Source organism: Apodemus sylvaticus, chromosome 13 (genome assembly GCF_947179515.1).
Source record: "Apodemus sylvaticus chromosome 13, mApoSyl1.1, whole genome shotgun sequence".
NCBI lineage: Eukaryota > Metazoa > Chordata > Mammalia > Rodentia > Muridae > Apodemus > Apodemus sylvaticus.
The window spans coordinates 80,729,246-80,753,810 of record NC_067484.1 but is presented as its reverse complement, the minus strand read 5'-3'; the positions used below and the strand labels follow the sequence as shown (position 1 = coordinate 80,753,810).

Sequence of the window (24,565 nt, the reverse complement as noted above, 5' to 3'; positions counted from 1 at the left end):
GTTTTTCAAATATTTTTATTTCCTTATGTGTGTGCATAGGTGCCTGGGGAAGCCCGAGAGCATGCGGAGTCTCCTGGAGTTGGAGTTCCAGGGGCCGCCAGCTGCTTCAGATGGACGCTGCCACGTGAATCGGGTGCTCTGCATGAGTAGTCCCTGCTCCTAACTGATGAGCCATCCTTCCAGCCCCCAAGACAAGAATTTAAAATCTCCACTAAACATTCAAAGTGTGTAGGAGAAGTACAGGTAGAAAACGACAGGGACTTCTCGCTCCCATCACATACCGGGAAAGAGAAGCCCTGACAACCACCAAGATAGAAAAGCAAAGAGTAGGCTGGCCAAGCAGAGAGGGAGTGTGCAGTCTGTCCCTCCTCAGAACTCTTTGTTCTACCTCTGGAATATCATTACAAAAATTACAGCCATCAAGAACTCCTGCAGAGAAAGGAACAGGTATTCTTAACTAAAAATCAGAAAAATTCTGTTATATGCCTAATATATGATAACCCTGTGGGATGGCTCAGTGTCTAATACTATCATGTTTCTATGGGAAAATACCTTTTGAAAAGGACACTTACTTACAAAGTCCTCTTGGGACCCCACACTGACCTGGGGAGGCTACTGTGTAGACGTAAGTTGGGAGAGACAGTACCCAACCGTGAATAAGCAGAATAGCTGGAAATTCTTAACAGACTGGCTTTATCTGCAAATGATGCCCAGGAATTAACAGATAAAACACAGCAGGGGTGGATCTCTTTTAAAGATGATTTTGGCAATGTAGAGACATAGATGCAAAGCTGGAAACAAAACTCCTCATAGCAAACTGATCAGGAACATGGTATTTATAGCAAATTTAAAAAAATGACTCAAGTGCAATGGTGTTTGTGGTAAGGGTTGTAAAAAACACAGACTGTGTGTCTTTGAAAGTGTTTTCTCAAAACATAAAGCCCATGAAGCTAAGGTGTTATAACATTATCGTATCTGAAGGACAGTATGAAAGTGTTTACGTGCAATGTTGTCCAAAACACTTCTATGACAGCAACGTTCCCCTTTCTGTTCTGTCCAATATGGACTCTACTATCAGGTGCATACCTGAAGTATGGCTAATGCAACTGAAGGTGTTAAATTTTCATAACTGAGATGATCACATGACTAGTTGATATTGATGCTACATGAGTCAAACCATGGGTTTATTGGGGAGGGTGACCGCTCTAATTACTGCTAAGAAGTAAAGGATTGGGTACAGACATAACAAAGCTCTAGGTACATCTGAAAGTCTTCATTGGTTTTGGAGACGAGGTTGTCACAACCTACAAAGGAAGGGACTCCTGGGGAGAATTCGGTGTGCTCTTCCGCACTCCTGGCTAAGGACAGTGGGAGCAGAGGCCTAAGGCTTTGGTCACTCAGGAGAATGCGACACCTGTTTGAGGGTGGGGCCGCCACAGGGCCGTCAGGGCCTGGATATTACTGATGGGAGGTGACAGAATGCTTATTTTCGGACAGGGTTTCCAGAGCCTGTGGAAGGCTTAGAGGTAGGAGGCGCTAAGGGCCCAGGCCCTTTCGGCCCACTGGTAGGCTGCACAGGCCCTTTCTTTTTTGGGACTAAAATCTTGTTCTTGCTCTTGAATACTTTGCTGGGGTCCAGCTTGTTGACAAAGGTGTCGGGCTCTTCTGTGAGCAGGCTTGTGTTGTAGGTGATGGGTTTGTACATACTGAACCATTGCTGTAAGGCACAAGTGGGAAGAAGTGGCAGAGAGCAGGCGACACAGCACAGACATTACAAACTGACCATCACTAACACACATTTTTTTTTTCAGTGTCAACTGGTAAAGTACATGTGATTATTTCAAAATTGAAAAAGCTATAAAATCTGTAACATTTCTGGTCCAGTATATATATTCCAGTGACGTAATATTCAATTTATATACATTTTTATGAAAAACTGCCTTGAAAATCTATGAGCACTTATGGTGCTTTTTAAGACCTCCAAAATAAATGTACTATGAGAAGTAAGAAGCCAAGTATACTTATTGGCACCTTAAGACTAGTGAGTCCTCCCTCTTGCCATCAAGGCAGATGATGCCCATCCCTACGGCTGTTGCAACAGAGGTCAGTGCAGAACTTTTCTATGGGAAGCTATGTGCTGTTACTCAGAAAGCTATTGGGGGAAAGGGGATGCCACATTTTTTGCCATTGTTTGATCAAGACCAGTTCACATTACATGGAAGCTGTAATTATAAAATTTTGTGAGAACAATGAAGCCAGCTGATTTTTTTTGCTGATTAAGTGCTATAAGAAATCACTATGATTTTTCTTTATCCAGACCAGTTCATTCTGGTTCAAAGTTCTAGCCACTGTGTGGTGTTTTCAAGGTTGTTCGTATAAACCTGGCATCTCTGAAATGACTCCCAGATCTGTAACACATAGAAGACAGCTCCATGGGTACTGATACTCTTAGTGCACAATGGAGCAAAAATCAAAAGTACGAGTTGCTACATTTGTGTTAGTAAAAATATACAAAGAAAACATGCTACCCATGCCTTACATGGAATGAGTATCTCGAAACAGACACACTACACTGACAACGGGGATATAAAGCTGGACACTTGTCAATCTAAGCATGTGGACTGTCAATCCAAAATGACTGACTAGGCCTAAGCCCTCAGTGACATTTAAATTAAAAATAACACTCCTGTTGATCCTGATGACTTAATTAGATCTGGATCGTGTGAGGCTATCAGCCAACACTGGAGTCACTAGTCTTGCTTATAGAAAATATTGTTTCCACCCCTGATCTATTTAAAGCAGATGGGGAATTTGGAAGGTAACCATTTCCACAGAATACCCTTGGTACATATCAGATTCTGAGATGGGCAGGAAGGGGATGGTTCTCTCCTTACCTTGGCCTGTGGGCTAATGCCATAGCTGGTAAAGGCGTATTGCCACTGGGGCAGGCCCAGGTGGGTGATGAGCAGGCGGTAATAGGCGGTAAAGGTATCTGTGAGAAAATGCCAATATAATGCTCTGTCCAGGAACCATATCTCAGTGTCATGAGCTAATCCTAAAACAGCACAAGAAGTTAGATACAGCTTAATACATTTATGTCAATATACATTGATAGTTTAAGAGAAAATTCAGAGTAGAGAGGGTTTAAAACATAAAACTTTCCTCTTTTAGGCTTCTCTAGTCCTGCTGTGTTATGCCTGCTTTTAGCTGTTTATTTGATACTCTCAGATTTCTGACAGGTCACCCCAGGGATCTATCTGCTCGCTTTGGTCCTGTGGCAGTTCATTAAGGCTATCTCAGCAGATGCTTCTGTTCTGTGTGGACTAAGCACTCTGCCTTCTTTTTTGATGGAAAGAAATCTTGAATGGATTAGTCTTTTAAAAAGAGGTCTTTGAATCAAAAGTGTTATGGAAACCAAAACCAAAACCAAACCAAAAAAAACAAAAAAAACAAAAAAAAAACAAAAAAACAAAAACCAACGTAAAAGAGTCTATACCAGTGGCTCTCACCTTCCTAATGCCATGACCCTTCATTATAGTTCCTCAGGTTGTGATGACCTCCAATCATAAAATTATTTTTGTTGCTACTGTTATGAATAGTAATATAAGTCTTTGTGTCTTCTGATGGTCTTAAGTGACCCCTGTGAATGGGTCATTCAACCACCAAAGGGGTCACAACCCACAGGTTTACACCACCTCACCCTACAATCCTGCTTGTATGATAGGCTAGCCCAGTTCCTGTCTTACACCTGTTCATGAATTACCTGTAGCTGATTGTGGCTCACCAGTGTTCTAGATAGCTCTAACATTTCCCCCATTTTTGTTTGTATCCTGTCATTCTATCAATCAGTCTTTAACAACTCTCTGCTCGGCTTTCCCAGCTCTGCCTGAGAGGAAGTGGCTGACACTCAGACTCCATCCCTTAGGCAAATACCTTAAGGCCGTTAAAGTGAAACTGTCATTAGCACCAATCAGTTGAACTGTCTCACGATGTGGCTTTTAACCCCACTGTCCCTCTACTTTGCTGCCCCTTTCACCCCCTCCTCATACGCAATCCCAATCATTTTTCATAATAACGCTCTAAGTTTTTTGCTAGAACACCTCTACCTGGGAACAATCTCTCTTCTCCAGAGTAATTTCTAATGTTTATGCCTTTTCACAACGCTAAGAAGAGTGCTTAACTGCATTTAGCTCTAGATTCAGTCCCAAGGCCTGAACGGCTATTATGGAGCAGGTGGTAAGGTGTCACAGTATCTCAGTAATGGTCATTTTGCCCTACTTCTCTTGTGAAGCCCCACTTCACATGTAGAGTCTTGAGGTCTCTATTCAGGTTTCTATTGCTCTTAACTGGCCTATATACAAAAGTGTAAAAGGAAGGTAATAGTACCTGAATGCTTATTTAATGTAAGACCCTATGAACAGAATGACTTCTTTTTAAAGCTTTTCTCATCTATCTGTCCCACTGACTGTGTCACAGAGACTCACAGGAGGAGATGGGGTGTAGAAACTAGCCTAGTGGGAGGTGGTCAGAGAGGACCAAAAAAGACACCTGGAAATATCTCAGAGAGCTTTTTGTTCAATGATGGCTGACAGGCAGGTTCAGGGAAGAGCATGTCTAGACTGTAGGATCATGCTTTGGAAATGATCTTTACCAGGTTTCCCGTTTTTATAGACGAGGCAAACTTTCCCATTCCCATTGCATGAATCCAGCTCAAATATTGCACTGCGGCAGTCAAAGTGAGGCTTCTCTAGCTGGTGGTCTTCATTGCCTGTAAACCCAGAAATCAACAGTAATGTTCAAACTCAACTCAGACACAGCACTATTCATGTAACTTTACAAAATGAACAAATGGTGGAGAATTCTATGCTCTGGGTTTCACTGACGGATCAGACCTTCTTATCACCAATAGAAACTGACAATCCAGGGAAGACGGCATAAGGAAAGATCACTGAACTGCCTGAGAATGGAGGCACAGGCAGAGCAATGTGAATGTCGGGATGCTGACGGAGTGTCTTTCTTTTCCTAGGTTACCGTATAAGAAGAGAACATCATGTATACCTTATTCTTAATTTCTGCACAGTAATCCCATGTGGAAGCCCTAGTCATGTAGTATAATGGATTCATTCCTTCTAGTGGTTGCTTCATGGCCTATGGGAGTGGATGAATCATAATTTGTTCCACCCCCATTCATATATACTCACCTTATCAACCTCTGATGATAGTACCAAAATGCGTGTCAGTTCTGGATTTGTTCTAATTAATCTATCTTACTGCCTGGTAATCTTTGATTGGATGCCAGAAATTATTAACCTTGTACTCCTGAGTGCTAAATATTTTATATTTCTATAAATATTCTTGAGCTTTGAGACAGTCAAATTACTTGAACACAACTCTTTTGGCCTTACTTTTAAGGATTTCTCAGGAGGAAGCTGGGTCTGGTGGTACATGGGGCATGTGGACCTTGCCACCAGACAGAACTAGTAAGGTTGATGCAGATTCAAACCCCAGGAATCTCATAATTGAGAATGGTGGGTGTGGAACTGGCTCCAGGCCAGGGCTCTACCTGTCCTGTAACATGTATCCATGACAACCAGTCACACAGCATAAAAACCTGGAGTTCCCCATACTAATTAAGTATCTAGATAGGCCCGAGTGTTTGGTCTTCCAAGTCTGCATTAGCAAGACTTCAGTTCCTCCCTGAAGGTTCTTTTATTCTATCCCATTTTCAAATCTGTACTTGAACACTAGGAGGCCCTGAGAGTGTTCAGCCAGTGAGCTTCCTTTCCTGCAAAAGGAAGTTAATCCCCACTTCTCCCTGAGTAAGATGTCTACATTCACATCTGCCATAAATAAAGCAGTTTGGACAAGCAAGGACCGTCTCATTAAGGATTGCTGCAAGGTGGAGGAGGTGGGGCTGGACCCCATCGCAGACTGCATGTTGCCTCTTCTGAGTGGCTCCTGGGAGGCGCTCCACCCCAGAGGCTATAATGCTAGCGCTTGGAAGGTGGAGACATGAGGAGCTCAGGGCCACCCTCAGCTACATAACAAGTTCACGAACAGCCTTGGTTACATCGGACCCTGCCACAAAAGAGAAACCATGAAGTTAGGCAGGATCGTGGGATTCTACTCTGCCGTTACCAGAAGCATAGGGTTAGTGTCTGGATGCTATTCCAAGTCTGCATTATCACTCTCTACTTCCTCCCTGAAGCTTGAACACTCAGGGGAGGAACTTTTGATTTTTTTTTTCATGTTACTTATAGTTTAGGTTTGTTCTTGTTCATGGGGTTGAGTTTCTTCAGGTGCTTACATATTTTTAAGCAATATTTACTTTCTGAAAAGTTACAAAAAACTATTTAAGGCCTTGGGTAATACCACCTTTAAAAAAAGCCTTTTAAGGCTATAATTCATCTATAATACTACTTATGTTAAATAGAATTCTTAGCTTTTAGTATATTTTACAAAGTTATGCTATCACTACCTAAACAATTTTACATTATTTCTGGAGTGAGTTTTTGTTTGTATCTGCCAATATACTGAGATTAAAACTCTAGGCGCAGCTCTTCCCTCCTTATTGCTGTGTCCCAGCACCCAAACCAGGTGGACACCGCTGCTCAACAACAGACAGTGCTTGTCGGAAGCCCAGGTTAGCTGCCCATGGACCTGCTCGCTCTCCCTATTGCCTTAGACCCAATTCTCAGGGTTGCAAAACCAGCTACAGCTTCCACTCCCTCATGTTCATGCTTCTGGGAAATCCCTCAGACCATCTTTCCTTCACCCCCCAATTCCCCAAGCCTCTAAAACCAGCAAGCATTCCCACATGAACACACCGAGCAGCTCATTATAAGAGGCCCCACTCAGCCAACACACTCTCTGACAATCCAGGAAGGAAACAGAAACCAAGGGACAAAGCTCCCATCAACTCAAGACAAACCAAGAAGTCAGCACCTAGATGTATAATCACCCCCAACCCAGATGCCTAGATGCCAGCATAAAAACACAATCACAGCCAGGGAAGTATGTCACCATCATAGCCAGGCTATCTCCTACCACAGCAGGTCCAACATAGCTGAAGCAAAAGAAACCTTAAAAGCAACTATGTGAAGGTGATAGAGGTCTTTAAAGAGGAAAGTAATACATCCCTTAAATAAAGCCAGGAAATCACAAACAATAAAAGGAAACAAATAAAACTGTTCCAGACCTGAAAATGGAATAGAAACAAAGAAGACACAAACTGAGGGAATCCTGGAAATGAAAAATTTAGGGACGCAAACAGGAACTACAGAATTTTTACAAAGTATCATTATTACCATAGATTCACCAATATAAGAGAATGCAAGAGATGAAAGAGACAAACAATCTCAGGCATTAAAGATATGACAGAAGAAACAGATACACTGTTCAAACAGAAATTTAAATACAAAGCATCCAGGAAATTTGGGAAACAATGAAGAAAACCAAACCTATTGCTATATTAGAATAAAGGAAGGACACACCAGACTTCTTACCAGACACCATGAAAGCTAGAAGAGCCTGGGCAGACCTCATACAGACCCTAAGAGAACACAAATGCCAGCCCAGGCTACTATACCCAGCAAAACTCTCAATCATCATACATGGAGAAACCAAGATATTCCATGATAAAACCAAATTTACACAATATCTTTCCACAAACCCAGCCTTATAAAGGATAATAGATGGAAAACTCTAATACAAGAAGGGAGTTACACCTTAGAAAAAGCAAGAAAGTAATCTTTTAACAAACCCAAAAGAAGATAACCACACAAACATAATAACATCAGGAAGCAACAATCACTATTCTTTAATAGCTTTTAACATCAATGGACTCAGTTCCCCAATAAAAACACATAGACTAACAGACTGGACACAACAGGATCCAGCATTTTGCTGCATACAGGAAATGCACCTCAATGTCAAAGACAAACACTACCTCAGAGTAAAAGGCTGGAAAACAATTTTCCAAGCAAATGGTCCCAGGAAATGGGCTGGAGTAGCCATTCGAATATGAAACAAAATCGACATTCAACAAAAAGTCATCAAAAAAGATAAGGAAGGACACTTCATACTCATCAAAGGAAAAAATCTACCAAGAACAACTCTCAATTCTGAACATCTATGCTCCAAATGCAAGGGCACCCACATTCATAAACTTTACTAAAGCTCAAAGCACACACTGCACCTTAAACAACAATTGTGGGGGACTTCAATGACCCACTCTTTGGGTCTTTGGGACTTCAATGGACAGATCAGGGAAACACTAAACAGAGAAACAGTGAAAGTCACAGAAGTTTTGAACCAAATAGATTTAACAGATATCTATAGAACATTTCATCCTAAATCAAAAGAATATATTTTCTCCTCAGCACCTCATAGTACCTTTTCCAAAATTGAACATATAATTGGTCACAGAACAGACCTTGGCAGATTTAAGAAGACTGAAATAACCCCATGCCTCCTATTAGATCACTACGGATTAAGGCTGGTCTTCAATAGCAACAAAAAACAACAGAAAGCCCACATACACATGGAGTCTGAACAATGCTCTACCCAATGATACCTTGATCAAGGAAGAAATAAGGAAAGAAATCAGACTTTTTAGAATTTAACAAAAATGAAGGCACAACATACCCAAACTTATGGGACGTAATGAAAGCAGTGCTAAGAGGGAAACTCATAGCTCTGAGTGCCTCCAAAGGGAAACTGGAGAGAGCATACATTAGCAGCTTAACAGCACACCTGAAAGCTCTAGAACAAAATGAAGCAAATACATCCAAGAGGAGTAGAAGGCAGGAAATCATCAAATTCAGTGCTGAAATCAACCAGGTTGAAACAAAAAGAACTATACAAAGAATCAACAAAACCAGGAGCTGGTTCTTTGAGAAAATCAACAAGATAGATAAATCCTTAGCCAGACTAACAAGAAGGCACAGAGGCATTATCCAAATTAACAAATTCAGAAATGAAAGGGGAGATATAACAACAGAAACTGAGGAAATTCAAAAAAATCTTCAGATCCTACTACAAAAGCCTATATTCAACAAAACTGGAAAATCTGGATGAAATGCGCATTTTCCTAGGCAGATACCAAATACCAAAGTTAAAGCAGAATCAGATAGACCATCTAAATAGTCCCATAATCCCTAAAGAAATAGAAACAGTCATTGAAAGTCTCCCAATCAAAAAAAAAAAAAAAAAGCACAGGACAAGATGGTTTTAGTGCAGAATTCTATCAGACCTTCAAAGAAGACTTAATACCAATACTCTTCAAACTATTCCACAAAATAGAAAGAGAAGGAACACTATCCAATTTGTTCTATGAAGCCACAATTACTCTGATACCTAAACCACACAAAGTTCCAACAAAGAACTTAGACCAATTTCCCTTAAGAATATTTATGCAAAAATACTCAATAAAATTCTTGCCAACCAAATCCAAGAATACATCAAAACAATCATCCAATATGATCAAGTAGGCTTCATCCCAGGGATGCAAGGATGGTTCAATATACAGAAATCCATCAATATAATCCACTATATAAACAAACAAAGACAAAAACCACATGATCATGTCATTAGATGCTAAAAAAGCATTTGACAAAATTCAGCATCCTTTCATGTTAAAAGTCTTAGAAATATCAGGAATTCAAGGCCTATACCTAAATATAGTAAAAGACATATACAGCAAATCAGTAGTCAACATCAAACTAAATGGAGAGAAACTTGAAGCAATCCCACTGAAATCAGGGACTAGACAAGGTTGTCTACTCAGTCCCTACCTTTTCGATATAGCACTTGAAGTCCTAGCCAGAGCAATTAGGCAACAAAAGGAGGTCAAAGGGATACAAATTAGAAAGGAAGAAGTCAAGTGCTGAGAAGCACCTAAAGAAATGTTCAACATCCTTAGTCATCAGGGAAATGCAAATCAAAACCACCCTGAGATTTCTCCTCCCAGCAGTCAGAATGGCTAGGATCAAAAACTCAGGTGACAGTTGTCCTGGTGAGGATTTGGAGAAAGAAGAACACTCCTTCACTGCTGGTGGGATTGCAAGCTGGTACAACTACTCTGGAAATCAGTTTGGTGGTTCCTCAGAAAATTGGGCAGAATACTACAGGAGAACCCTGCTATACCACTCCTGGGCATATATCCAGAGGACTCTCCAGCATGTAATAAGGACATATTCTACTTATTTATAATAGCCAGAAGCTGGAAAGAACCCAGATGTCCCTCAACAGAGAAATGGATACAGAAAATGTAGTACATTTACACAATGTAATACTATCTAGCTATTAAAAACAATGAATTCATGAAATTCTTAGGCAAATGGATGGAACTAGAAAATATCATCCTGAGTGAGGTAATCCAATCACAAAAGAACACACACGGCATGCTCTCACTGACATGTCGATATTAGCCCAGAAGCTTGGAATACCCAAGGTACGATTCATAGACCAATTGAAGCTCAAGAAGAAGGAAGACCAAAGTATGGATACGTTGGTCCTTCTTAGAAGGGGGAATAAAAATATACATGGTAGGAGATACAGAGACAAAATGTGGCGCAGAGACTGAAGGAAAGGCCATCCAGAGACTGCCCCACCTTGGGATCCACCCCATATACTGTCACCAAACCCAGACACTAATGTAGGTGCCAACAAGTGCTTGTTGCCAGGATCCTGATACAGCTGTTTCATGAGAGGCTCTGCCCGTACCTGACAAATACAGAGGTGGGTGTTCCCAACCAACCATTGGACTGAGCACAAGGTCCCCAATGGAGGAGCTAGAGAAAGGGCCCACAGAGCCCAAGGTGTCGGTCCCATCGGAGGAACAACACTATGAACCAACCAGTACCCCCAGAGCTCAGGGACTAAACTACCAACCAAAGAGTAAACGTGGAGGGACCCATGGCTCCAGCTGCATAAGTAGCAGAGGATGGCCTTGTTGAACATCAAAGGGAGGAGAGGTCCTTGGCCCTGAGAAAGCTTGATGCCCCAGTATAGGGGAATACCAGGACAGGGAAGCAGGAGTGAGTGAGTTGCTGAGCAGGGGGAAGAGGGGCATGGGATATAGGGTGTTTTCGGAGGGGAAACCAGAAAGGGGATAACATTTGAAATGTAAATAAAGAAAATATCTAAAAAAAGAATAAAGGAAGGAGAATACCAGCTCAAAGGCCCAGAAAATATTTTCAACAAAACCACAGGAGAAAATTTTCCTAACCTAAAAGAGATGGCTATAAAGGTATATGAAGCATATAAAACACTAAATAGAATGGACCAGAGAGGAAAGTCTCCATATCACATAATAGTTAAACAATATAAACAAATAAAGAATATTAATAGCTTCAAAGAAAAAGAGCAAGTAACATATAAAGGCAGCCCTATTATAGAATTACATCTGATTTCTCAATAGAAATACTAAAAGCTAAAAGGGCTTGGACAGATGTGCTGCAGACTCTAAGAAACCACAAATGTCAGCTCAGATTAGTATAAACAACAAAGCTTTCAATTACCATAAATGGAGAAAAGAAGATATTCTATGATAAAGTTAAATTTAAATATTACCTATCTACAAATCCAGTCCTATAGAAGGTGTGGGGAAAAATCCCACTAAGATTATTCTCTGTGTTTTCATGTGTATATACATAATTCCACAGCAAAACCAAAAAAGGAAAGCATGTACACACACACACACACACAGACACACACACACACACACACACACACACACACACACACACACACACACACACACACACACACACACCCTAGCAACAAAATAACAGGAATTAACAACTACTGTTCATCGATATCCAGTATAAATGGCTTAAAACCCCCCCTAAAAAGACACATACTAACAATGTGGATACAAATCAGGACCCAACCTTCTGCTGCATACAAGAAAACATCAAAGAGAGACATTGCATCATGGTAAAGGGTTGGAAAAAGATATTTCAAGCAAATGGATCTAAGAAGCAAGGTGGTGTAAGCTATTTTAATATTTACCAAAATGACTTCAAACCAAAATTAAGTAAAAGAGATGGGGAAGGGCACTTTATATTCATCAAAGGAAAAGTCCACCAAGGTGACATTTTAATTCTTAGTGTCTATACCCCAAACATTAGGGCACTCACTTCTGTGTAAAAACAAAACAAACAAAAAAACCCACTACTATAATTTAAATCACACACTGACCCTCATGGAATGATTGTGGAGAGACTATCACCTCTCACCTATAGAAAGGTCATCCAGACAACAGCTAAATGTAAACCAAATATACCTAACAAATATTTAGAGAACATTTCACCCAAACACAAAATCATATACCGTCTTCTCAGCATCTCATGGAACTTTTCTTCAAAATTGACCACATATTTAGACACAAGACAAGTCTCAATAAATACAAAAGAACTGAAATAATAATATTCCCCTGCACCCTATCAATCATGGATCAGAAATGGATATCAACAAAAATAGAAAAACCAGAAAGCTTATAAATGCATGGAGACTGAGGAACAACTACTGAATGAAAAACGGGTCAAGACAGAAATAAAGCTATTAAAGGCTTTCTAGAATCGAATGAAAGTGTATCTACAACATACCCAAACTGATGAGACACATGAAAGCAGTCCTAAGAGGAAAAAAATTGAAGAGATGTCAACTAGCAGGCTGACAACATACATGAAAGCTCCAGGACGAAGAAGTGAGGACACCCAAGGGAGTACAGGACAAGAAATTATCAACTTGAGGGCGGAAGTCAACAGAAACAAAAGAGAAGATAAAGAATCAATAAAGCAAGAGTTAGTTCTTCGAGAAAATCAACGAGATAGACAAACCCTTATCCAAGCTAACTAAAAGATAGAAAATGTTCAAAGTAATAAAATCAGAAAGGAAAAGAGGGACAGAACAACAGACACTAGTTAATTCAGAGAACCATGGGACACTTTAAAAACCTCCATTCCACCAATGAAAAAACTAAAACAGATAATTTTCTTAATAGATATCACTTTAATCAAGACCATATAAACAGTTTAAATAGACCTATAACCCTAAAATGTAGTCGTTTGTCTCCCAACCAGAAAAGCCTAGGGGCAGACAGTTTTAGTGCAGATTTCTACCAGACTTTCAAAGAAGAGTTAATGCCAATTCTCCACAAATTATTCCACAAAATAGAAACAGATGAAACAATGTACTGTTCATTTTACAAGGCCACAGTTACCTTCCTGAATTCAAACCACATAATGACTCAACAAGGAAAATTACAGACCAATTTCCCTTATGAACATAGATACAAAAATAACAAAATACTTGCAAACAGAATCTTAACATATGAAAAAACATATCCAGCATAATAAAGTAAGCTTCATCCTAGAGATAGAGGGAGGGCTCAATATATGAAAAATCAATAGATGGAATCCATCATATATTCAAACTGAAAGGCAAACCAAATCAACCAAATCAAACTGAACCAAACCAAACCAAATCAAAACACATTAGATGTTGAAAAGTCTTTGACAAACCCCTTCATGTCCTGGAGATAACTTCAGCTCCAGGAGAAGTCCTGGGGAGCTTAGGGATAAAGAGATATACCTAAATAAAATAAAGGCCGTTTACAGCAAACCCATAGCCAGTACAAAATTAAATGGAGACTCAAAACAACTCCACTAAAATCAGAAATAAGACAAAGCTGTCCACTCTCTCCACAGCTATCCAGTATAGTACTTGAAGTTCTAGCTAGAGCAATAAGACAACTGAAGGAGCTCAAGAGGAGACAAACTGGAAAGGAAGAAGTCAACATACTTGTGTTTACAGATGATATGATAGTGTATACAAGTAACCCTGAAAATTCCACTGGGGAAGTCCTACAGTGGATAAACTCTCCAGCAAAGTGGCTCGATACCAAATTAACTATAAAAATTAATAGCTCTCCTATGTATAAAAGACAATTGAGTGAGGAAGAAACTAGGGAAACAACACCCTTCACAATAGCCTCACATAATAGAAAATATCTTGGGGTAACTATAACCAAGCGAGAGAAAGACTTGTATGATAAAAACTTTAAGTCTTTGAAGAAAACAATTAAGGGCGATATCAGAAGATGAAAAAATCTATTCTTATGGATTGGTAAAATTAACATAGTAAAAAGGCCATCCTACCAAAAGCAATGTACAAATTCAGTGCAATTCCCACCAAATTCCAACACAATTTCTTACAGACCTTGAAAGGACAACCCTTAACCTAATAAGGCAAAGCAAAGCAAAGCAAACCAAAAAGCCCATGATAGCTAAAATGACCCTAAACAAAGAACTGCCTAAGGTATCACCATCCCTGGTTTCAAGTTGTACTATAGAGCAATAGTTAATAAAAACTGCGTGGTATTGGCATAAAAAGAGACATGTTAATCAGTGGAGTTGAATTGTAGACTCAGACATAAATTCATACACCTATAAACAGGTTAGGTTTCTTTTTTTTTTTTTTTTTAAGAATTACTGTTTATGTATATGAGTACATTGAAGCTGTCTTTAGACACACCAGAAAAGGACATCAGATTCCCATTACAGATGGTTGTAAACCACCATGTGGTTGCTGGGAATTGAACTGAAATCAACAATTAATAACTGGGACCTCATGAAAATGAAAAGCTTTTGTAAGGCAAAAGACACCATCAATCAGACAGAGCCAGCTTATGAAATGGGAAGAGATTTTCACCATCCTTACATATGACAGAGGTCTAAATATACAAAATATATAAAGAGTTCATAAAATTAGATATTAAAAAAAATCAGATAATACAATTAAAAATGGGATACAGACATGACCCTGTAATTTCCTTCATGAAATTTTCCTTTGTTTTCTCTTCTGCTTCTATCTCGCTTCCAGAAGCTATGGATGAGAAGGGTTAGTTTATTAGAACATAGGGTTAATTATACAGCTTGTTCCTATTGTTCTAAGTATTATTATAAAGTGAGATATGAGGGTAGGTTCTAGCCCAAAGCGAGGTTTCCCAGGTACCTTCTTGAGTGTCATCCTCTAGGTCGGCCAGGGTCGGTGCATTAGGGAGTGAGTACACAGAGGACTGGATGAGCTGGGTCAGTTTAGAAATGCCGTTTATAACCATGCTTCCCAGTGGAATAATGTGGTCTATAGGACAAAACGAATGACAGAGTAATAGCTGAGGCAATGGTGACCATACGTGGTTATGCTTGGATACCCAATAAGCCCACCAAGAATGGCTTCATGGCTCAGGAGTCTGAAAGAAGCTGCGCAGACGAACATTCACTATATACCCCAAAACACTAGCCTTCCATGCAAACACAGGAACTGGGCACCAAAGATGACGGAACAGTTCTGGTCATGTTTATTATGGTGTTATTGAAGAAAAAAAAATTTTTTTTGAAGAAAAAATTTTAAAGGTCAAAGGTCTAGAAAGTCCAGAGTTAAAAATGGGATACAGTTAAAAATGGTATAACTCTGAAGAATAAATAACTTAAAACATAATATCACTCTTTCCCCCTCTATTAGCCAGAACTACAGTTTCTAAGGCAATACTGTTTTGCTTATGTAATAGTCCCTTTCTTTTTTATTATAAGCCTTCAGAGGGGGGGATGGAAAATCTACCCCCTCCACCCCGTAGGTCATTTTCCCTTACTTCATAGAAAGAACTTCTTGTGTGATGGGTCTGGACTTTTGTGAATAGGGTCAAATTAAGGAACAGCACACACATGTTGCCTTATATTATATAGAATAGTACTGATATAGGAGGCCAGATAAAGGGTGACACACAAAGACTTAGAAATCTAAAAAGGATAGAATGAGTGAAGGTATTTAGATCATGGAATATCAGGAAAGATCACTAAAGTAAATATCAAAGGTTAGCTCTTCTCCCTTTAAAAACATAATTCTTTAATTAATTCATATGTGTATATGGGTGTCTGCTATGTGTGTGGGTGCTCTTAGAGGCAAGAAGAGTCACTGGATCCCCTAGAGTTGGATGATTATTACAGGTGATTATGAGTTGCCTAGGTGATGGGGGAACCAAACTCGGGTCCTGTGGAATTGCAGTAAATGCTGCTAACCACACAGCCATCTCTTTATTTCCACTTCCCTTTCTGTCACTGCATTAAGCCATTTAGTTATGGGGATAAGAAGACTAGGATGGACAAATTAAGTAACAGATGATATTACAGCTATGAACAAGGATTTTAGAGTGCTCAATAGAATGATTTTGGTATAAACTAATATTAGATATTAGTCAATATCTATTAATCAATTCATCAATAAACTATAAAAAGTGCCTCTAACTAGGTACAGGAGACTAACGGGAAGTTCTAGAATCATCAAAAAGGGCAACTCAGATATGCTAGCAGGAGGCAGAGCCATGGAAGGGAGAAGTCTGCTGTATAGCTTTTCTGTACAACAAAAGTCCTCCTTCCTTATTAACAGCAGTGGAGAGCTATAGATGTTTAGTCAGGCCGAGGAGCATGTGGGATGTGGATAAACAACTCCTGAGGTCAGGCCTGGTTGGTCTGTGTGAGAACACACTGGGCCCTAGAGGCCAGTTCAGGACTTACAAATGTATGAAACTTCTTGAAGAGTTTGTATATACACGTGTGTAGTGCCACCTCTCATGTTTACATTCTGTCTGAATCTCTGGCATATAACAAGTGGGTCTTCTGATCTGCAATGCAAATGTTTAGGCACAGACACATGACTTGGATAAAAGCCTGCAAATAAGGTGTTTGGTGATCTAGGCTGAGGTGTAAAGAAAGAAGCTCCAGTTTGAGGATTAGAGCCTTAAAGTTGCACAATGGAGAGAATGAAGCTGAGCTTGGAAGAGTTTGTCAGCTATTTCAGCAATGCTAAGAGGTAGTGTTGCAGCCCCCAGGAGGAGTTCTCAGATGCTTAATGTCTCTGCGTGGTGACTAATGATTTCCTCTAACAGGAAGTCTCTACACTGGGCTTTTAGATCAGGCCTAGCCAGAACCAAAGAGGGTGGGAGTAGGTAAAGCACCCCTGGCATCAATTGGGGGAGGGGCAGGGAATCACAGCTTCTGGATTTGACACTTGATACTCACAAAAACAGTACAAAGGAAAAGCTATTACAATTCTAAGGCCCTTCAACGGTGCCTCGCCTGACCACTCCAACAGGAGAAGGTTCTCCAACATCAAGGAGGCCGACTTACCATCTAGCTTCACACTCCAGGTCATGTGAAAACCATTGGTCATCAAGTAGAAGTTTCTCACATCCTCAGGCATCACACAATTGTTTTTCTAGAACCACAAATTGCTTGGTGTTAGGTCAGGGTTAGAGAGAGAATGAAGGCTAAATCTAAGAGCTCTGCATACAGTGTTAACCATCTTCTAGGAAGATCGATAATTACCTACAAAATTAGTAGAGAGGTCTAGCAAGTAGTTGCTAGTTTTGAATTGTGTTTGTGTGTGTGACCAGATAAAGCCTAGTTGCAGCAGAAGACTCTAGCATTTTGGAGATGACAGTACCATGGGATGAGCACCAAGAACAGCAGCAGCAGTGGAGTGACACCAGCCAAGCCTAGAGGACAAGCTGTGTACTATAGAGAGCAGAGCTATAGGAGCGACCCAAGCCGTTGGGAGGAGTCCAGAAGATCGAGAGTGGATCCAAGGCATAGGATGATTGGAGTTTGATTTTGTTTTGATTATGACTGTGATTTTTCCCTCTTGAAGAAAGTATTTTATTGGAACCCACAGTTAAGAGACTTTGAACTTTAAAAGACTTTGGATTTTAAAGAGATTAGATATTTTAAAGGGACTAAAATTTTCATGTGTTTGAATTTGTAAAGACTGTGGGGCTTTTAAAGTTATTTATGTTTTTTCCTTATTTATTTATTTATTTATTTATTTATTTATTTATTTATTTGTTTATTTATTTATTACTAAATTTCTTTATTCACTTTACAGCCTGATTGCTGCCCCCACCCTTACAACCCCCCCCATCCCTGATCCTGCTTTTCCTCAGAGAAAAGAAAGCCCTCATGGGTACCCACCATGGTATATCAAGCCATAGTAGGACTAAGGACATCCTTTCTCACTGAGGCCAGAGAAGGCAGCCCAGGTATGGAAAAGGGATCCAAAGGCAGGCAAAAGAGTCAGAGTCAGAGCCAGACCCTGCTCTAACTGTTCTGAAGAACAAGTTGCACATTTGCTACATCTGTGTAGGGGCCTAGATCCAGCCCATGCATGCTCTGTCACTGGTGGTTCCATCTCTGTGAGCCCCCGTGGGCCCAGGTTAGTTTACTACGAAGGTCTTCCCGTGGTATTCTTGATCCCTCCAGCTCCGCCATCCCTTCCTCCCTCTTCCACAAGACTTGCAGACTTTTGCCTGTTGTTCGGCTGTATATGCTTCCATCAGCTGCTGGATGAAGCCTCTCAGAAGACAGTTCTTGGGGATGAATAAAAAAGCAAGGGCTATGGCTTAATAGTGATGTGTTTGTGTGTCAAGTTGACCAGGAGTTAATTGTACTGGCTGGATTTGTGTCAACTTGGATACAAGCTACAGTCATTACAAGAAAGAAGCCCCAGTTAAGAAAATGCCTCCATGAGATACAGCTATAGGGCATTTTCTCAATTAGTGATTATGTGTGTGGGGGGAGGAGGGCAGCTCATGGTGGCTTGTGCCATCCTTGGGCTGGTATTCCTGAGTTATATAAGAAAACAGGCTTAGCAAGCCACGGGAAGCAAGCACCCTCCACAGCCTCTGCAGCAGCTCCTATCTCTAGGGTGCAGCCTTGTTTGAGTTCCTGTCCTGACTTTCTCCAATGATAAACTATGATCTGGAAGTGTAAGCCAAACTACACCCTCCTCCCCAAAAGATGATATACAAAAGTATTTCTTATGGGAAAAACAAAACAAACAAACACCTCACTCAAAATAGTGGTGCAGAAAACAAAGGGATAGCTTAGTGTTTTCTCAGGTCGTCACAGGAACAAGCTTTAAACACTAACTCATTTACATATATATACAGATCTGATTAATCTCTAATCAACTCAAATCCCTGAAATGTAGAGAGAAGTAACAAATCTTGACTTAATGATCTCTGGGTCAGGGAAGAAATAAAGAAATTAAAGACTTTGTAGAATTCAATGAAAATGAAAGCACACCATACCCCAAATTTAGGGGACACAATGAAAGCAATGCTAAGAGTAAAATTCATAGCAATAAATACCTTCATAAAAAAGTTAGAAAGTTCTTATACCGCAATTTAAAAGTAGATCTGAGCTGGCAGTGGTGGCACATGCCTTTAATCCATGTTAATGGATAGGTAGAATTAACATAGTGACAATGGCCATCTTAACAAAAGCATTCTAGAGATTTAATGCAATTCCCATCAAAATTTCAACACAATTTTTTTTTACAGACCTTGGAAGAGCAATTCTCAACTTCATATGGAAAAATAAAAAACCTAGGATAGTTAAAACATTCCTGAACAATAAAAGATCTTCTGGAGGAATCACCATTCCTGAAGTCAAGCTGTACTACAGAGCAATAGTAATAAAAACCGCATGGTATTCGTATAGGAACAGTTGATCAATGGAATTAAAGACCCTGAAATAAACCCATATACCTATGGACACTTTGATTTTTTGACAAAGAAGGAAAAAAAAAAACATACAATAGTAGAAAAGAAAGCATCTTTAACAAATAGTGCTAGTCTAACTGGATGTCTGTATGGAGAAGAGTGCAAATTAATCCAAATTTATCAACCTGCACAAAACTCAAGTCCATATAGATCAAAGACCTCAATGTAAAACAGGATATACTAAATCTAACAGAACAGAAATATTCTAGAACACATTGGTACAGTGACAACTTCCTGAGCAGAACACCAATGGCTCAGACACTATCAACAATCAATAAATGGGACCTCAAACGGCTGAGAAACACTCAAAAGACAGTCTGCATCCTTAGTCATCAGGGAAATGCAAGTCAGAACTACCCTCAGATTCCATCTTATACCTGTCAGAATGTCTAAGATCAAAGACACAAGTGACAGCACATGCTGGCAAGGATGAGAAGCAGGGGACACTCCTCACTGCTGGTGGGAATGCAAACTTGAACAATCACTTTGAAAATCAATTTGGTGCTTTCTTAGAAAACTGGGAATCTCTACTTCAAAACCTAGCTATACCACTCCTGGTATAGTGGGAAGACTATATCAGGTATATCATAGGGACACTTGCTCAATTATGTTCATAGTAGCTTTATTTGTAATAGTCAGAAACTGGAACAACCTAGATGCCCAACTAAAAAATGTATAAAGAAAGTGTGGTACATCTACACAATGGATTGTGACTCAGCTATTAAGAACAAAAAGAAATGACATTTGCAGCCAAATGGATGGAACTTGAGAATATCATCCTGTGTGAGGTAACCCAGTGCTAGAAAGACATGTATGGTTTGTACTCACCTATGGTGGACATTAGTCATCAAGGAAAGGATAAGCTATAATCCACAGACCCAAAGAAACTGGGTGATAGGAGGGCCAGAGAGAGGATGTGGGAATCTTATTCAGAAAGGCAAAGTAAACAGCTATGTGAGGTGGATGGAGAGAGGGAACTGGGTAGGAGAGGAAGTCAGGAGGTTCCTGATCATCTGATCAGATAGCGATCTATCTATGTGTGGAAGGGGGTGAATATTCACAAATATTATGGGAGTAACCATTCAGGTTCTGATTGGATTTGAGATCCAGCACATGATCCTATACCTGACACTGCTAAAACGATCAAGAATCTGAGGACTAGATAGGCCATGGGCTTACTACTGCTCTATTAAAGGCGCATAACAACACACTGACTCCTAATGACATACAACTATACCCATAGATCAATGTGCCTCATTCAACCACTTTAGAGATGCTTCCTCTTGCAGTAGATGGGAATTAAGAGAGACCTACAAGTGGGCAATGTAAAGGTAAATAGATTAATGGAAAACTTTAAGTCTACACTATTCTTTTACACAGACTGGTGGGTCCTGGCCTGGCCTGAGGGCTGCTCTGCTATAGACCTTTCTGTCCCAGGCACCCAAGGTCCTGATGGGGCTTTAGATCCATTGCCAGCTTTAGTTAGTGGCATTTTCAGGAGGTAATTTTTTAGATGGCTCATCTGCCCTGGCCAGTGACTCAATTGTGGCTTTTTAAATTTCTCTTTCAGTCAATACAGAGTTTGCTTTTCTGGGGATGGGGAGAACAACCTACTACTTCAGAGGGCTTCTTCCCACAATGAATACATACTCACTCATTTTCCTTTTGCTCTCCACTTTTGGTGGTGGAGAGCAGAAAGGAAAAACAGAGATAAATGGTAGAAAGTGAATGGAAGAGGGGCAGATGAGAATAGGAGGAAAGATCTAAAGAGAAAGTCACACAGAGAAAAGCCTGAAGAACTGTCTGAACAGGAACTGACCAAGAACGCAGCACTAACATTTCAGTGCAATACAGATTCTCTATCATAATTCTCTAGTTTCAATGTTTTTTTTTTCTGAGCCTAACTACAAGTTTCTTTAAACTACTCTAAAAATGGAACCCACTAGAAACTTTATTACTCTATCATGTTGAGATATATCAGTTTTGGGAGCCATCGACTGGATTCCTAGGAACTCTTTATCAGAATTGCCACCTTATAAGGTGCCTACTGTCTTTTGCTAACCTGTTTACTATTAAACAGTCCTGTATACCACTGTTCCCTCTACTGCTGGAGTACTTTATCTGGGAGGTAGACAGCAAATACAATGGGGCAAAAGTGGATATTAATCCTGAAACAGCCCTGCTAAGCTGTCAATTTGAGTTTCTACTGCAACCACAGCCAAATAAAGAGATGCTCATGAAGCCTGCCAGGAAGGCACATGAAAGTGTACCTCCAAAAAGACGTTCTTTAGTGTGTGTGTGGGGGGTGGGACCTGGCCATGGAGTGATGGCATGAGAGCCCTAGGCCAACTCTCAAAAGCATTTTCCAAGTCCTTCCTAAGAAAAGGCAGAGGAATTAGTTTGTTAGAACCCTTTGATGAGTACGGTATGAGAGTTTGGGGCCAAAGATGAGTTGTTTAAGACTCAGATGACAAGTAGCACAATCTGTCCTCCCTCGAAAAGCACACAATTAAAACAACTATAAAATTTGCCTTATCTGGGGGTCATTGCATGCCTTACAAGGGCTCTAAGAGCCCAGGTAAGATTAACCTTCAGGTCAACAATGCCCTTAGGTGTACCCAGTCGAAACTCAGAAGCAGAATTGACAGGGAATTCTTTGCAAAGGCAGCAAACTGGTTTCAGAGCTCTTAAGTGTGGTACCTTCTATCTTGAGATTCTACAACACTACCCAGCTTAGGATGGCATATATACTTTTGTCTAATTAATTCATCCATCATTTAATAAGTGTCTATTATGACATTAATACAGGTTGGGTACTAGAAAGAGATGAATGAGCCACGACAGAGGAGGCTGGGTTATACAGACTGCTAATGCAAACCCACCACCTATCTTCCTCCTTGACAGAACCCTCATTTATCCGAAAGGGCACTGTATCCTTTAAATACATGCTTTTTAAGACTGCTACAATCAGGGCTTCACATTAAGACGGAAACACAAGTCCAAAGAGGAGGCTTTTGAGCAATCTTTCACTTTCCTGGTCAAAAGTAGGAGTAGCTATACTTGTATCCGGTAAAAGAGACTCTAAGTCAGAAACCATAAAAAAGAGATGCTCATTATATAAATGAAAATAGGCCAGCTGGACAAGAGGAAGTAATATGTGTATAATATATATGCCAAAATATTTAATAAAGACATTTAATCTAACAAAAGAATAGACACTCAAACAACAACAGTCAGGTACTGTTTTATCAATAGATAACTTTTAATGGTGAACAAGTTATTCATATAAATCAACAAAAAAACAGAGTTAAACTAAACTTCAGACCTTACGGACATAATATATATTTATAGTCCCATTTCAACCCAAAGCTGCAGAAAAACACACTTTTGACTACAAGGGAATAAAAGTAGAGATCAGTAGGAGGAACTTAACATACAAATGGATCAGCTAAACAACATTCTCTTCATAGAACACTGAATCAATGAAGTTGTCTAAAAGAAATGTGGACATTTCTTAAAACAAGGATAAAGTAAAACTTTAAGCATATTAATAACCAAACTTACAAGGTGTAACAAAAGTAGTACTAAGAGAGACAGTTATACCAGTCAGTGCCCCCCCCCCACATACACCTTCAATTATATACCCTAATACTACAACCACGAAACTAGAATGTCAAGAACAAACAAGAAATGCTGGAGGACATTTATAACCAACCAAAAAAATTTAGAACTGCAGAGGTTTTATGGCTCTGGATGACAGAGAAAGCCTGAGTGGACCAATAATGAGTAAGGATAGAGGAGAAATGAGTCTTCCAGGCAAGAAAACTCAGGAATGGGTAGCTTTATTGCAGACGTTTCCAAAGGTAAGGAAAAACTAGTAGCATTTCTCTCAAACTATTCCAATGTATTAAAAGAAGGCAACCTTCCAAATTCATTCACAATGACAATAGTACCCTGATACTAAACATAGACAAGGAAACGACTTCCTGAACCCTGACTTAGACATGTTTTCTTGCTTTGCCTGCAAAGGAACATGTGACTAAACAGGTAGGTAGAAGTTGAAACAAACCGAATGTTTTGCTTTGTTTTATTTAGATTTCAAATAAATTAGCAAGACCCTCTAGGAAGCTGCCACTGTACTGAAGAGGGAGGAACTGGAGCATTAAGCAGAGAGCAAGAGCTTGGGGGGGCACTGAGGGGACTGTCACTTGTTATGTGGTGAAATGCCTACAACAGACTCACAGCAGGAGTGTGTCAAGGATACATCTGCAAGACAACTTACAATCTGTGGTCATACTCTAAGACTGAAAAGCAAAGCAAACTTTTGAACTCTGTAGTGCAATTATCAGCACACTACACTGGAGAGTAACCAATCAAAAACTGTCAGGGACTCTGGAACCGTGCAATGCTGCCAAGATAATAATGTAACTATCCCGGCACTGGGATGTTGAGAAAATGAAGAGGCAGAGTCTTTCATTAGATCTGAACCATGAAAAGTTCTGTTAATGAAAAGCATTAAGTCTGATTAACCACCAGAGAAAAACTAATTAGAATCAGGCACAGATCTGGTTAGTTCGTGTGCAGTATCACAGTGTATAACAAACACCCACTGCCTCCATAGGCTAACCAGGGGTCAGAGGAGAGACACCGCTGGGAAAGTTGAATGGAATGAAAATGAAAGGCAGCTGAGACCTGACATAACAATAAGTTTCTTACCCTAAGCATTCCTTTTCAGGGACATTTAAGTTGACTTTTCTTTGTCGGGAGATGAAAATTCCACACAGAAACACTTACCTGTTCCCATGAAGAAATCATGTGACGTTCAGCGGGCAGCTTTTCTATTATGCTCACCTCTGTGACACCTGGGGATGATTCTGGAAGAAGTAAAACAGAGGACAAAGTTGTGATTGACTCGCTCACATTTTGTGCTTTATGTTGGTT

At 40.0% G+C, this 24,565-nt stretch overlaps 1 protein-coding gene across 3 annotated transcripts in view; it reads right to left on the bottom strand.

The window, feature by feature from the left end:
• Positions 1-24,565, bottom strand: part of Tpgs2 (tubulin polyglutamylase complex subunit 2) — a 37,784-nt gene continuing 13,219 nt past the window's right edge. The window contains exons 2-8 of one of the 3 annotated variants that reach the window (XM_052156059.1): positions 24,419-24,498; positions 17,193-17,280; positions 15,022-15,150; positions 14,824-14,892; positions 4,652-4,768; positions 2,895-3,055; positions 1-1,717 (exon numbers count right to left, since the gene is read on the bottom strand). In XM_052156059.1, the coding sequence (XP_052012019.1) occupies positions 1,484-1,717; positions 2,895-3,055; positions 4,652-4,768; positions 14,824-14,892; positions 15,022-15,150; positions 17,193-17,280; positions 24,419-24,498 (878 nt within the window). In that variant the 3' untranslated portion in view covers positions 1-1,483. Of the gene's footprint in view, positions 1,718-2,318; positions 2,409-2,894; positions 3,056-4,651; positions 4,769-14,823; positions 14,893-15,021; positions 15,151-17,192; positions 17,281-24,418; positions 24,499-24,565 lie in introns of those variants that run through there. The other 2 variants (XM_052156058.1, XM_052156057.1) reach the window with 2 other exon arrangements.